General features: G+C 50.9%; 6 protein-coding genes across 6 annotated transcripts; 4 read left to right on the plus strand and 2 right to left on the minus strand.

The window, feature by feature from the left end:
* Positions 1-1,430: 1,430 nt before the first annotated feature.
* ASPBRDRAFT_185427 (SDR family oxidoreductase) lies at positions 1,431-2,424 on the plus strand (the record flags this gene model as incomplete). Its single annotated transcript, XM_067620046.1, has 3 exons — positions 1,431-1,931; positions 1,994-2,281; positions 2,344-2,424. The coding sequence occupies 3 exons, from the start codon at positions 1,431-1,433 to the stop codon at positions 2,422-2,424; spliced, it is 870 nt and encodes a 289-aa protein (XP_067475064.1).
* A 614-nt stretch (positions 2,425-3,038) lies between these two features.
* On the plus strand, positions 3,039-5,642 carry ASPBRDRAFT_68554 (transcription factor domain-containing protein). Its single transcript, XM_067629001.1, has 6 exons — positions 3,039-3,171; positions 3,222-3,235; positions 3,289-3,411; positions 3,482-3,707; positions 3,763-4,994; positions 5,069-5,642. Exons 1-6 carry the CDS (start codon positions 3,116-3,118, stop codon positions 5,224-5,226), a joined length of 1,809 nt encoding a protein of 602 aa, XP_067475065.1. The 5' UTR covers positions 3,039-3,115; the 3' UTR covers positions 5,227-5,642.
* Positions 5,643-5,694: 52 nt separating this feature from the next.
* Positions 5,695-7,958, minus strand: ASPBRDRAFT_160379 (putative monooxygenase). The gene is made up of 4 exons (XM_067619472.1): positions 7,804-7,958; positions 7,602-7,725; positions 7,398-7,523; positions 5,695-7,328 (listed from the first exon to the last, which is right to left on the minus strand). The coding sequence occupies exons 1-4, from the start codon at positions 7,882-7,884 to the stop codon at positions 5,806-5,808; spliced, it is 1,854 nt and encodes a 617-aa protein (XP_067475066.1). The 5' UTR covers positions 7,885-7,958; the 3' UTR covers positions 5,695-5,805.
* Positions 7,959-8,551: 593 nt separating this feature from the next.
* ASPBRDRAFT_47321 (fumarylacetoacetate hydrolase family protein) lies at positions 8,552-9,969 on the minus strand. Its single transcript, XM_067625832.1, has 6 exons — positions 9,769-9,969; positions 9,623-9,703; positions 9,450-9,563; positions 9,063-9,390; positions 8,828-8,999; positions 8,552-8,749 (listed from the first exon to the last, which is right to left on the minus strand). Exons 1-6 carry the CDS (start codon positions 9,931-9,933, stop codon positions 8,746-8,748), a joined length of 864 nt encoding a protein of 287 aa, XP_067475067.1. The 5' UTR covers positions 9,934-9,969; the 3' UTR covers positions 8,552-8,745.
* A 299-nt stretch (positions 9,970-10,268) lies between these two features.
* ASPBRDRAFT_47322 (2,4,5-trihydroxytoluene oxygenase) lies at positions 10,269-11,522 on the plus strand. The gene has a single exon (XM_067625833.1). The coding sequence runs from the start codon at positions 10,284-10,286 to the stop codon at positions 11,364-11,366; it is 1,083 nt and encodes a 360-aa protein (XP_067475068.1). The 5' UTR covers positions 10,269-10,283; the 3' UTR covers positions 11,367-11,522.
* A 347-nt stretch (positions 11,523-11,869) lies between these two features.
* Positions 11,870-13,239, plus strand: ASPBRDRAFT_47323 (NAD(P)/FAD-dependent oxidoreductase). The gene has a single exon (XM_067625834.1). The coding sequence runs from the start codon at positions 11,964-11,966 to the stop codon at positions 13,155-13,157; it is 1,194 nt and encodes a 397-aa protein (XP_067475069.1). The 5' UTR covers positions 11,870-11,963; the 3' UTR covers positions 13,158-13,239.
* Positions 13,240-13,385: the final 146 nt, after the last annotated feature.

Raw genomic sequence — 13,385 nt, forward strand, 5'->3', positions numbered from 1 at the left:
TATAGCTATTTCTTTGGTAATATAATAAGATAGCCTATTAATGCCACCAGATACTAAATTAGATTTAAATCTTATAGAAGTAGACTTGAACAGGTCTTGTGATCTAGAAGTATCTAATGAGGTCTGGAATACACTGCAGGCTGACTATAAATAATATGAGGCATAAAGAGATTATGATGCGGAGATTATTACAAAGTATAAATCTTTGAGGGATCAGCTGGATAGTGACCCAGGAATACTGGATAATGATAAGTAATAGTGATATGAGGAGTATCTCCGGGAGCTTGCTTGAAAGATAGTTAAAATAGAGGAGTAAAAGAAGCAGGAATAGGAAGCTTAGAGAAAACTGTGGGAAATGGGGGACTGTCTCATGGGGTTTCAGTGGATTTGACAAACAACGAGCTATCGGTGTGTAGGTGGGAGTCATTTTGTTACTTTGGCACAGCTGGGCTTCTAGTTGACCCGCAGGTGTAAAAATATGTCTTTGAGATCTGGCGAACTGTGAATGCCATTGTCCATTATCTCGCGCGGTTTTAGATACAATAATTCTTCCGTTGCTCGCCCCCGGCATCAGCATGGTATCTCCCGAGCACCCATCTGTGTTCACATAAGGGCAATATACTATGCAAGCCATAAGCGCATGCGACCGTTACAACAGGGACGACAGGCAGATCATCTTCTTCATCCAGTCAGCCGCTATGAACATTATTTATTGCGGTGTCCTTGATCGTATCCTTGCTAGAGTCTTAGGTTTAGCAACAGGAAGTTTGGCCGGCCATCTTGTGTCAAATAGTTAGGGAAAGGTGGCATCCACATCCAGCGGGATCACGCAGTAGGAATAACTATAACTATACAATAAATATATAAGTGTTCACTGGTCACCTAAACGGAGGAGACTAGCGGTTGAGTTATGAAGGAGGTCTTAACCTGACCTTCTCCTTTGCCCACTATAGCTTGGCCCACCTAACCGCGCCATCTCGGTAACGAACTTACGGAGATCTACCGGCCGGCGATTGAGTCCCGACACTCGTGCCTAGATATAACAGACCGAGTGCCATGTCGGGATGCGACCCAGGAACGACCATCGTCGTTCAGCACTGCCTGCCGTGGATAAATGGGATTTCGGTAATGGCACCCTTTCCTCATGCTGGTAGAGAGTTTTAGGGTCCTCGTAGGCAATCGACGCCGGAGGAACTGATAGAATTCCCAACGGAAGAATTGTGCCGATCAACAGGCTGTGGCGGAAGGATTTACGTGGTAAGCGTGTTACCCATTTATGCAAGTTACTGCTCGCCTGGCTTATGCCATCGTGTTCTTCTTAAGGAATTTGTTCCGCTGGTGGCTCTACTTTAATCTGCAATGAGAATGCATATCTTCGGACAATCCGGTTCTCCTTGAACTGTTAGCAGAACAGCATTCTGTCTCCCGTCATGGCACAGGAACCGATGTTTGCGCTCATCACCGGCTGCAGCAGCGGAATCGGAAGAGACCTTGCAATAGCCTTTGCAGCCAAAGGGGTGACCGTGCTTGCGACGGCTCGACGCGCGGAATCGCTCAGCGAGCTAACGAGCCACTACGACAACATTGAAGCCTTCTCCCTCGATCTTGGCAAGCCAGACAGCATCGAGAAACTACGAGGCGCCGTATCGAAGCGCACAGGCGGCCGTCTCGATTTCCTGATCAACAATGCCGGAACTCACTACGCCTCAACCGCATTGGACCTAGATCTTGAAGAGGTGGTGAAACTATTCCACGTCAACGTGTTTGCCGTCATGCGTCTTTGTCAGGTCTTCGTGCCGCTCCTCCGTCGGTCGCCTCGCGCGCGAATTGTGCAGATTGGAAGCGTGACGCGGAGCATCCCGGTTGTCTGGCAAGGGCCGTATAATGCTTCCAAGGCGGCTCTGAGCCAATATTCGAAAACTCTCCGATTGGTGAGGCCACAGTCACCGTAACCATCTCTGTTCCACATAATCCTTCTCTAACGGGACTCTAGGAGATGATGCCGCTGGGAATTGAGGTGATTGAGATCGTGACCGGGTTCGTGCAGAGCAACATCTTACACCATGGACTGCACGCTCCAGAGAAGTCGCTCTATCTTCCCATCAAGGCCACCATTGAGAATGTCAAGTACCGAGGGAATGAGAATGGCATGTCGACCCGCGCGTACGCTACCTCGGTGGTCGCGAAGCTGATGCAGCCACGCGTTAGCCCTGAAATTTGGGAAGGCAAGTTGGCGAAATTGCTTCGCTTTCTTGTTACATTTCTTCCCTTGCAGTTGTTGGTGAGTGATTCTACATCTCCACGGCCCCGGTGGGTCTCTTTCTAACTAGCGCTATTAATCAGAATTGGATCCTCTTCCGGCGGTTTAAGCTCGACCTTGTAAAATCTGGATTGGACGTCGCACAGGATGAAGCTTCTGCCTGAGAATGATCGGTCGCTTATATAAAGCAATCACCTACTTGAATTTGCTGAACTGTCTGGGGACTCAGTTGCGACGGGTTCAGAAATCAGTAGGCTGCTTCAGAGAAATCCTGATCCAGCATCGGTTTTTTGACTTTATGCATTCTATGATAACCACACATTCTTAGGTGGCTTGGATATATTTGGAATATTTCGAATCATAGGGATTTTTAGGAATTTCCACAATTTTTATATACTACGTTGGATCACGTGGTGAACTGGTCCAGGCGTAGAAATTGTAATATATATAAGCTCTCTAGGTCTCAGCATTTACAAATGTCATGTGCTCGAACTCATTCTGAAGCAGGAATTTTCATAGTCTCTCCGAGTTGGTTTTTTTGTTTTGGCTCTGATCTGAACCCGTCGCACCTCTATGCCCGAACTGTCTGAGCTCCCCGTCAAGCCATAGATGTTGGTAGCTTCTTAAGATGCACACGTGAACGTTGTGAGTCTCCGAAAATTCCTCCGCGGAAGAATTTCGCCTTGGCATTGATGGCACTAACCCCCATCGGGACTACCCGGGTGTTTTCCCCGGACTTTCCTCTCCCGACCGCTTCTGCTGCATCCCACAGAGTCAAGCTGGATCTGTTCTCTTCATCAAATACGTGGTAGTATAATTCCTCTTGCGCAAACGGTAACGTTACAGGTAGCCCAAATGCAGCAACAAAATGGAAGAGGACTGTCTTCGCGGGTTTGCGATAGGTGTATTCGGTAAGTGGCGTGATTACCAAACACAAGCCTGTCGCTAAGATGTGAGGTAGGAAAAAGGTCAAATGTACGCTGCGGGAATTCCTCCGAAGTGGTTCTCCACTTACTCAATCCGATCAGGTAACCAGGCACGGCCAACCTGCTCTCGATGCGGGGAGCTCGGAGAAACGTGCAGGTACAGCCTGATAAGGCGCAAGCCTGGCCCGTTGCGTGGTTCGCGTCATGCATCCATCGCGGCTCGTGGTAACACACGCCTCCCGTTCATTCTTCCCGCGACAGCCGGTGATTCATCCTGTGCTGATAGTGCGTGCAGGCCGTAATCAGACTCGGCCGCATCCTAGTGAGTCTCCGAGCCTTCGAAACGAAGACATTCCCGGCAGAGAACAGAACTCTTCGCCGAACGAGCATGTCTTCCCTGGCACGTCCAGCCAAACACCCCTTGGGGGTTCTTACCAAGTCCTAAGCGACAGTAGCCCTCAGCTTTCCACTCCTCGACTTGCGAGCAAACGACGTTTCACCCCTCAGCAGGTCGAGTTACTGTACGCACTTCTCCAGCCGTTTTTGCGCGGATGCCGAAACTAAGTCCTGGCTCAGATTAACCAGTTACTTTGATAATTTCCAAGACGCAAACCCCATATTCTCCAAAGACTTCTTCTTCCATTGCTATCGAAGCTCGCTGTGCGCGGAAGACCTGATTTCCTCCATAGTCATCATCACCGCCACACTAACCGGATTCACCGCAAACGAAGAGGATCTCCAGAGTTTGAAGATTGAAGTAGATCACCTGTTGAGCTCCAGTATTCTGGAGGATGATCTTGTTGGTGATACTCCATCCCTTGACCATTTTCGCAAAGCCTACCTCCTCGCATTTTACGAATTCCATCAGTTCCCAGGCCATCACGCATGGCTTCGTATAGGCCGGCTGACACGCATGGCCTACCGAATCGGCCTCGACCGCCTCGACCATGTTCGTACACTCTACTCCGACTGGAGAAACGTTAGTGAGGACAATATCCAAGAATGGCGGTGGATCTGGTGGTGTATCTACCGCCTTGACTCCTACACTAACCTCTCATCCGGAATGCCATATTTGATTGACGATGCTACCATTGGCACTGCGCTCGTTCGAAGCAAATCTATTTTCCATCCCGATATCATGGAGGAGTTACCCCATGAATTATTCCTACCACCAAGCCCCGAAAATCTACCCAAGATGCTTCTGGCCGCCTCTTTAAACCCAGAAACACTGCTGAAGAATATCCACACCATTACAAGCGCTATCCTGCGACAAGCGGGCCAGGTCCTGCGGATGCACGTCGTACGCTCAGCCCAGACTATCCTGGTGGAAGTCGCCAAAGCCGAGAAACACCTAGCTACCATTCGTAGCGCTCTTCCGTCCGGATGGCTAAACCCTAGACGCAACGCACTCTCTAACGAATCACACATCGACTATCATGCACGTATGGTGACCATCTTCCATCTGCGAATGGCGCAGTTGCTCCTTTCCATCGTGGAGTGCGGCCAGCGACAATATGCCGATGAATGTCTAATAGCTTGGGAACGCATTCTCGAGCCCTGCCAGGATATCGCCTCAGTCGCCGATCACTGGGACAGTTCTTTCTGTCTCGCAGTCGATCCGGCAGTATGTTTCACCTTTTTCACCGCACTTGTCTTCTTGGATCTGCACAGGAAGACAGCGGCGCCGGGCGACACCAGCACTGCGGAGCACAATCCTAGGCACGGCATCCTTGACCACCACATCACAGTCTTATCTTTCCAACTTCAGCATTTTGCAAAGATCTGGACATTACCCAGGCTTCTGAAGCGTACGTTTGTCATACATGGGGCACATATTGAAACAAGGACTGGCCGTTTCAGCTAACCAGACCCATGCTACCAGTTTCCTTCGAAAGCTTTAGTCAACAGGTGTCCGGGCCGCTCTCCCATCGCCATATTGCTCTAATACTGTCGCACTTTGAATCGCCGCTGCATCCCAGGTGGTTGCAGTTTCTGTCGACAGCACGCACGGTCTTGGCCGGCTTTGAAATGGACGTGTAAAATAGTGAACTTGAGGTATTCTATGTGGCCGGTCCTGACATAACATCAGAATATGTATAATTACACTAATTGACACTTTTCTCGAGAGACTATCAGACTGGGAGTGTTGGCTGCAGTTTGAGTGCCATGCGTCTCTCATAGTTGTATTATACACTTGCTTTCCGTCGTATTCATGTCCTTATCTCAGTGCATGTACTGGGGCGAGGTATATAATGTATTTTCACAATGACGGTATTGATTCCACGCCCATGGTAGATGGTTACAAAAGATGTAGTTAACGAGTAGTACATCCAGTGACCGCGATTGAAGCCTCACGGTTGGGTAGTCAACGGGGCGAGACACTTGGAAGGCGGCCACTGGTCGGATGTTGGACCTGGAAATTCAAGGGGAAGGGATTGTTTTTGCTTATAAAGCCCCAACGTTCATGATGAATGAAGCATATTGAGATTGGAAACGTAATATTGTACTGTAAGCTATAGCATTATTAATGTAATACTCCGACAGAGATACGGACAAGAGTTGTCTTTTCGAAATGAGTATCAAGGAATATGCTCGATGGTAGACCACGGCGGGGATAGACTAGGAAAAGCTTTGCTCCAGAGCCTTCAGGCAGCGCTCTAGATCCTGGAGGCCTTTGGCCGCCGCGTACACGATGCTGTCTGGACGGATGATGAAATATCTTGCTCCGTTGTCGCTCAGCCGGCGCTTAAACTGGTCGACGTCGTATCCTGGACGAACTGTATACCCTGTCAGAAGATGGGGCAGCGCTGGAAATGATATAGGCCACGGGGTATTTCCGTAGTCATGACTTGCATCCTTTCTGAGGTCAAAATGGACCTGGGATTTGGATGAGAGGATGGCTGAGTGGATAGTCGTTCGCCGAAGAAGTTGTTCTAGCTCCTCATGTTGATCATCATACTGGCCAGAGTGAATGACCAGCAAGCTGAAGATTGTGGAAACTCGTCGCAGTGCCTGGTCGGAGAGTTCAATAACGGTCGCACTGCTCTGAGGGAGGCGCGTTCGAACATATATCTGACCCAACCTTCGTCCGCCCCCAGAGTTCTGTAGAAATGCACCCCGGGAACAACCCTGATACCCACTGGCTGCTGCTTTGACTGGAGAGGAACCCAGTGTTGCACCTCGGCATACAAAAAGTAGTAGTCTCAGAAATATAATCTGTAGCGCACCCCACCAGCTGGGCTCTTTGTTGCACCACTCCCCGTTCTGCAGCGTCAACTGCGCGGACATGTCAACGCCCATCCGTCGCTCCTCGGCCCAGGACTGTAAGGTACTGGATGGCAGGGCTGGTGAAAGTAGCTTTGACCTTTCTAGCTTTGTCAGGACAGCCAACCGCCACGCCAGGCCCTCAGCATCTGCAACGCCACAGGCAACGCCCTGGCCCCCAAAGGGAGGGAAGACATGGGCAGCATCTCCAATAAGAGCGATTCGTCCGGAGAACCATTGATTCACCACTTTGTGAGAGAAGTCGAATGGGCGGCAGCGGAGGACTTGGATGCAGTCGCGTGGAAAGGTGACCCTGCCCCTGCATCCAGGCACAGACCGAGTGATCATCGGAGTGAGGTGCTCCCAGAACGCGGTACTCGCATCCGCTGAGTCGTCGTCATGGCTATACTTCCACTCGGGAACCGCAAACTCATGTCGCCATAGTCGCTCCGATCGTGGACCAAATCGTCCGCACGCGGCTGGTTTCCCAGGGGGGCGGCAGAAGTGCCAGTTGGCTGGCCAGAACAGATCGTATACCGCTTCCTCGGTGTATCCGTATGCCCACAGAGGGAAATCCGGATGGGACTCTCTCGTCGGGAGAGTGATCTTCAAGTTGGCCGCAATCCAGGTGCCTTCGTACTCGAATATTCCGGTCTCTTGTCGAATTCCGGCGGACTTTTCGAGGAAATGCTTACGGACGATACCTCGTTTTCCGTCTGCTCCGATCAGATAAGGAGCACGGACCTGACAGGGCTTCTCATGAACGTTTGTGTAATGGACGGTGACACCCTCTGCACCCATCTCGCATCCCACGACCTCGCATGAGGACTGGAGTGTGCAGAACTCCGACGCTATCACCAGGTCTCGTAGGGCCAGCTCTTTTGTGACATGTGCAGCGGTTAGAACTAGAGGTCGCTAAAAGGCAAGGTAGTCTCCGAATCACTCACCTAGTCGAGGCTGACTTTGAAGGATAGTAGTAGGGAGCGCATGCTCTAGAATGTCCCTTTCGAGAGGAATTGTCAAAAAGGGCCCGTTTTGAAAGGTCGTCTTATGAAAGTTTAGACTGTCCAGCTCTGAAAAATGAACGTTAACCCTCCTATCCCCTGTTCCATAAGGCCTGGGTAGACCCGAGACAGAGAAAGAGATCTCACCTTGTCCTATCCACGCGATCCGCTTCCCCAACCCCAGCTTCCACAAAGATCGCAATGCATCGCCCGTTAAGACCACGCCTCTCGGATCGGTGGTAACCTCGCGTTCTTTTTCGAGAATGATTGACTGATGGTACATGAACAATGCGTCAGGGTCAGTCTGTCAAGCAAAGCAGAAGCAGGGACTGGGAATGACCATACGTACCTTTACTTGGTACTGCGCTAGAAAAAGTCCTAGGACTAGACCTGATGGTCCGCCGCCAACAATGACAACATCAGTATCCATTAGTCGACAGTGTAATCGAGGTTCTTGTGCAAAGGAGGTTTCCGATCACTCGACAAATGCGACTACCACATCGATCTCACTTGCAAGAAAATTGATGGCTTTATAAACTGCACAGGTAGAACAACATCTACTTAATATAATATGCTTCACTACAATTCTTTTCTGGCCCAACACGTGCTACCATAGGCGAGGAGAGAGAGAGAAGAGCCTCCGACTCGGCCATTTCCTGGACTGACCCGGTTACCCTGTGCCACCGCCATAGTTCCTCCGCGGAGGAAATAGTCATGGAGGAAATAGTAGTATCGAGTATTACCTCAAGTACGAGTGCGGGGGTCGATCACCCATCGGGTGGGCACCTTTGCCGATCAATGGAGAAACAACCTACGACTCCGTAGTTACTCCGTAAAGAGTCAATGTATGTGGCGAAGTGCGATGCCACCAGTAATGGCCGAGGCCTCTCTCCCGATAAAGCTACATGAAACAAAAGCACCCGGTGGGTTGAGAAGCCCGGCTGATAGGTAGCTAAGCTTTCGTCAGTCAATTGACTCAAGAGTAGCGCTTATCTTAGGGAAAAAAATACAGTATTCAAGGTGCCAGACTACCAGGCCACTCGAAAAATGCGCGAAGAATGATACGACTTAGAGGAGTATATATAGAAACAACAACTCATCTGTGTCCTGTAGCTTGGGAACTCCGGATCTCCAGTCCAATACAGAAGCAGAAATCAGCATTTAGAAAAGACAGAAAACAACCCAGCAGCGTCATATCAACCAGAGGCTAAACCTATACCAAAGTTTTGCTTTGACTAGCTTCCAAGCAAGCGCTCTGTTTGCCCAATCCAACGAGGTCTTGAATCAGTATTTATCTGGAAGAAAGAACTTAGGTCTGCGGAGATAGAAAGCTTTTGGACCGGCGAAGGAGAGAAAAAAGAGGAGAGCCTCACAAGATAGAATCCTGTCCTTCTTCGAAAACAACTCTATTCTTCAGTTTCCCCAGCCCAGTGACTTCAACCTCGATCACATCCCCGTTGTTGAGAAGCTGACGGGGTTTCTGGAATACACCCACCCCCGCCGGGGTCCCGGTCATCACGACCGTATACGCTGGGATGGTGGTGCCTGCAATTGGTACACCATAGGTCAGTCCAGGTACGTAAGAATCATCAGTAGAGAGTAGCGTACTTTGACTCATCCAGCTCAAAACTCGTTCCGGAGAGAAAATCATATCGTTTTGGATGACAGTGTTTTGCCTCACTTCTCCATTAACACTGGTAACTAGGCTAGCCGTTTCTCTGGCCTTGTTGAAGACATGCGGGCCCGCAAGGACTGGTCCTATGGGTGCAAACTTATCGAAGGCTTTGGCGTAGAAGAACTGACCACCGGATTGTTCGGGGAGCTGGAAGAAGCGGCAGGACAGGTCATTGCCGATGGTGTAGCCGAGGATACATGATGAGGCTTCCTCTGGGGTGATGTTTCGGCATTCCCGTGCAGTAACGAACACTAATTCACCCTTGGAACTGGATGTTGATAGTTGATTCATTTATGAGAGTGTGGCAGTGGGCGACTTACTTCGTAGTCGGGAAGGTGTGAGGCGCAAAAGCGACTGATGGGGATAGTTTCGTTGGGCGCTGCTAATGAGGCGGCCGGTTTAGTCCATAACGGGGGGTTGGAAGGAACATTCAGCTGTGATGTTACAATTAGAGAATCGACGGCTATGAGGGACTCTGGGTTGAAGGACGTACGCTAGCCTCTTTTGCGTGGCTTTTATAATTGAGGCCGACGCAGTAGATCGCGAGGTTTGTTTGCGGAATGGGTGGCAGAAGCTGTTGGACATTGACCCGTCGTCAGATTTTTAATCTCACAGGGAAATATGAATTCAGATGCATACCTTAGTTACTGTTGCCTGCGTCGCATTATCATCCCCCAGCAGATCCTCAAACGTCGGATATGCAGTGACGGTGGCGCCAATGACGGGCTCAGTCGAGTCGCCTTTTGCAAAGAACCCTTCTCCTTCCTCCGTCTCGAAATGATAAAGGTATTCAAAGGCAGTCATCGCGAAAGACTTGGGGATGGAATGTGAAGAAGGACAATGTGAGGGACTGGTTGAATGAAAAGGACCAGCTTATCCTCAGACACTTTATTTGAATGACACGGTCGGAACATCACATGCAGAGTTGCCCCGCGGAGGATCTTCACTCCCATCTGAACCAGTTCAATATCCAAACTCGCCGAAGATGAAGTATACCCTTCCTTTCTGCGGTCAGGGATCTATCCAAGGATTCTCTGGCTACTGTCACATGCAACAATCATGTTTGTCCGTCCTCGGGCTTTTAAGCAACCCATTGCCGCCCATCGACTTGTCTCGATCCATTTTTCGACAGAAACACTCTTGGAACCGCGACAATGTCTCTTTGGATGCTCGACTTGATCACCCATTTGCCCCAAAAATGGCAAGACTGGATCCTCCCCCCCTCCCACATTCCGACAGTCCAAAACAACCCGTCAAAGGTCCAGCTAAGCCGCATCGCGCATGTCTATTTCGATCATCACGATCTAGACGCCTTTGCTAGGTTTGCCAAAGATTTTGGATTCGTCGAGGCAGAGCGCAGAGGCGCGACTATCTACTACCGCGGCTATGGCAGAGATCCCTACGTCTACGTCGCTTCTCAGAGTGGCACATCCAAGTCCCGGTTCAAGGGCGCGGCCTTCGTCGCCAAAGACCAAGAAAATTTCAACAAGGCCGCGCAACTACCAGGCGCCATCCGTAAGACACTAGATGAAGCCCCGGGTGGCGGCGAGATGATTTCCTTTGCGCGTCCCAACGGGACCTTTCTGCATGTGGTGTACGGCCAGGCTGAGCGCGAAATGGACGGCGAGCAAGAGCCACCGACGGCAACACACGAGTCTCAGGGACCGTTCAATTACCCCTTTGAAAAGCCTCGCAAGGGCCAGTTTCAGCGATACCGAGATGGGCCCGCCCTGGTTCACAAGCTGGGGCACTACGGCTACGTGTGCAAGGAGTTCCAGACCGAGCTGGAGTTCTACACGGGCAACTTCAACTTTGTTCATTCCGATATCTTGTACTTACCCCAGCTCCCGGATCGGGATGTCATGACATTTATGCATTTGGATCTCGGCGAGGAGTATACGGATCACCACACGTTGTTCCTGCAGCGGGCTCCCCCCACGGTGCGCGAGACATATGTTCATCATACCTCATTTGAGGTGGCGGACTTCGATACGCAGCTGATCGGTCACCAGCATCTGGCTCAGAATGGGTGGAAAAGCGTGTGGGGGGTGGGACGGCATATTTTGGGCAGTCAAATTTTTGACTACTGGTATGACAGTTCCAGGTTCAAGATTGAACATTATGCCGATGGGGATGTGGTGAATCAGGATAACCCAACGAGGAGAGAACCGGTTGGACCGCTGTCTGTTTGGGGTCCAGAGCTGCCCAAGGATTTTGGAGATAACAAAGCGACGTGATGGTTGTCTCTCGTAGCAGTTTTGTTTGCTATTTATTGCAAATGATTAAAATGTATGGAATGTGTGATTTTGGTCAGCATATCCATCCCACGAAGCAAACCGTAAGAAACAAGGCTATCAACCCATGGCGTTCGAAGTCACTCGAGTATATCACGCACCCACATGGTTTATTCTAATAACAGCTATCTTAGCAAGTTCGAAGCTTTCCCCAAATCAATGTAGTAAGGTGGGGATCTGGTCTATTGACTGACTATAATCTATACGATCGCGTCCCTCTACCTGCGAGCAAACCAAATACCGAGGCTGGAGCTAGTGGAGTCTCTTCACGGGATGGGGTTCTGAAGATCCTCCGAAGAAGTTGTCCCGAGATTCAGTTGCCACCCCAGGGTTATTAGCAGATCCACCCGCAGCGACACTTGAATAACACTACTAGGAGTATGTTGTAAGTAGGCTGGCTGCCCCTTTCTGAATACTTTGTCCTCCAAGTGGCCATTCCCGGCTCGTCGAAACCTCAGAATCGATCTCCTGTTCCTGCGGCGCTCTCGACACACCCATCACCCGTGATAACTGCAACCACGAACCGTCATCTCAATCGCCATGTCCAAACTCGTCTCTGTGGTAGTCATCGGCGGCTCGCACGCAGGCCTCGCAGTAAGCCACAAACTCCTCCGGCAGACCACGCGAGCAAGGATCACCCTGATCAACCCTTCGGATGAATACTACTTCAACATCGCCGCACCGCGGTTCCTCGTCAAGCCCGACAGCCTGCCACAAAGCAAGTACCTATACTCGATTCCCGGCGCATTCCGCGACTACCCAGCAGACAGATTCACGTTTGTCAAAGGCCTGGTGACCAAGATCGACTACGCGACCAAATCCGTCTCCGTCGGCCTGGCTGCGAATTCTGCTGCGACGGCTACGCCTGCGCCCACTCATAACAATGCGACCTCATTCAGCTTCGATTACCTCGTGATCGCCTCTGGCAGTACGACCCCTGCGACGCTGGGACGATCAGGGATACAACTTCCCTTCAAGTCGACGGCGTTTGAGGATACCAAAAAGGTAATCCGCGAGGCGCAGGTGAAGCTGAGCGCCGCACGGCGGATCCTCATCGGTGGCGCGGGGCCCCTTGGGGTCGAACTCGCCGGCGAACTGGCCGAGGTCGCGGGTCCCAAGAAGGTCACCTTGGTGTCCCGGAGCCGCGAGCTGTTGGAGGGGGCGACTGCCCCTGTGCAGAGGGCGGCGTCATCGCTCCTCCGCCAGCGGAATGTCGAAGTCCTGACCGAGGCCGCGGTCGTCGACGCGGTGTACGAAGCTCACACCCAGACCTGGAAGGTGAAGTTGTCCACGGGGAGCACGTATACTGTGGATGCATATATCGCCACAACAGGCACCATTCCAAACAACGCCTTTATCCCCAAGAGCTTCTTGAATGCGCAGGGCTGGGTCAATGTTGATAGTCAACTCCGCGTCCTGGAGGACGGGGTCAGCCGGAGCGATACCTACGCTCTGGGAGACATTACTTGTCATCCGTACCGACTGCTCTCGCGAGTGCCTCTTCAGGCAGAGACTGTGGTAGCGAACATTGTGGGGGAAATAGAGCAAGGGGGGAAAGTTAGAACGTACGATGCACACGCCCAGAAGAAGATGATGGTCGTCCCCGTGGGGCAGTCAACGGGGACGGGACACGTCGGGGGTTGGACGCTGTTTGGATGCCTAGTGTGGTTCTTCAAGGGCAGGGACTTTTTGACGTACAAGGCTCCCAAGTTCCTACGAGGGGAGGAGCGGTGATTCTGTGAGGCAGTTGTTAGATGATATGATTAGTAGTTATATGTAGACCATTAGTATTTCATTTTTCTCGCACTATGCCCTGCCCAATGCATCTAGCTAGTTGCCCTTGCTATCCGCAATCCTTGTCTGCAATATTCCCCAAGTTGGCCTCTTGTAGTAAGGAACTGTTTATTCATAATATATAGATTCGTCATATCTGAATTTAAGCAGACTCTACACGCCCACCAA

The sequence above is a fragment of the Aspergillus brasiliensis genome (genome assembly GCF_001889945.1).
Source record: "Aspergillus brasiliensis CBS 101740 unplaced genomic scaffold ASPBRscaffold_14, whole genome shotgun sequence".
NCBI classification, from domain to species: domain Eukaryota; kingdom Fungi; phylum Ascomycota; class Eurotiomycetes; order Eurotiales; family Aspergillaceae; genus Aspergillus; species Aspergillus brasiliensis.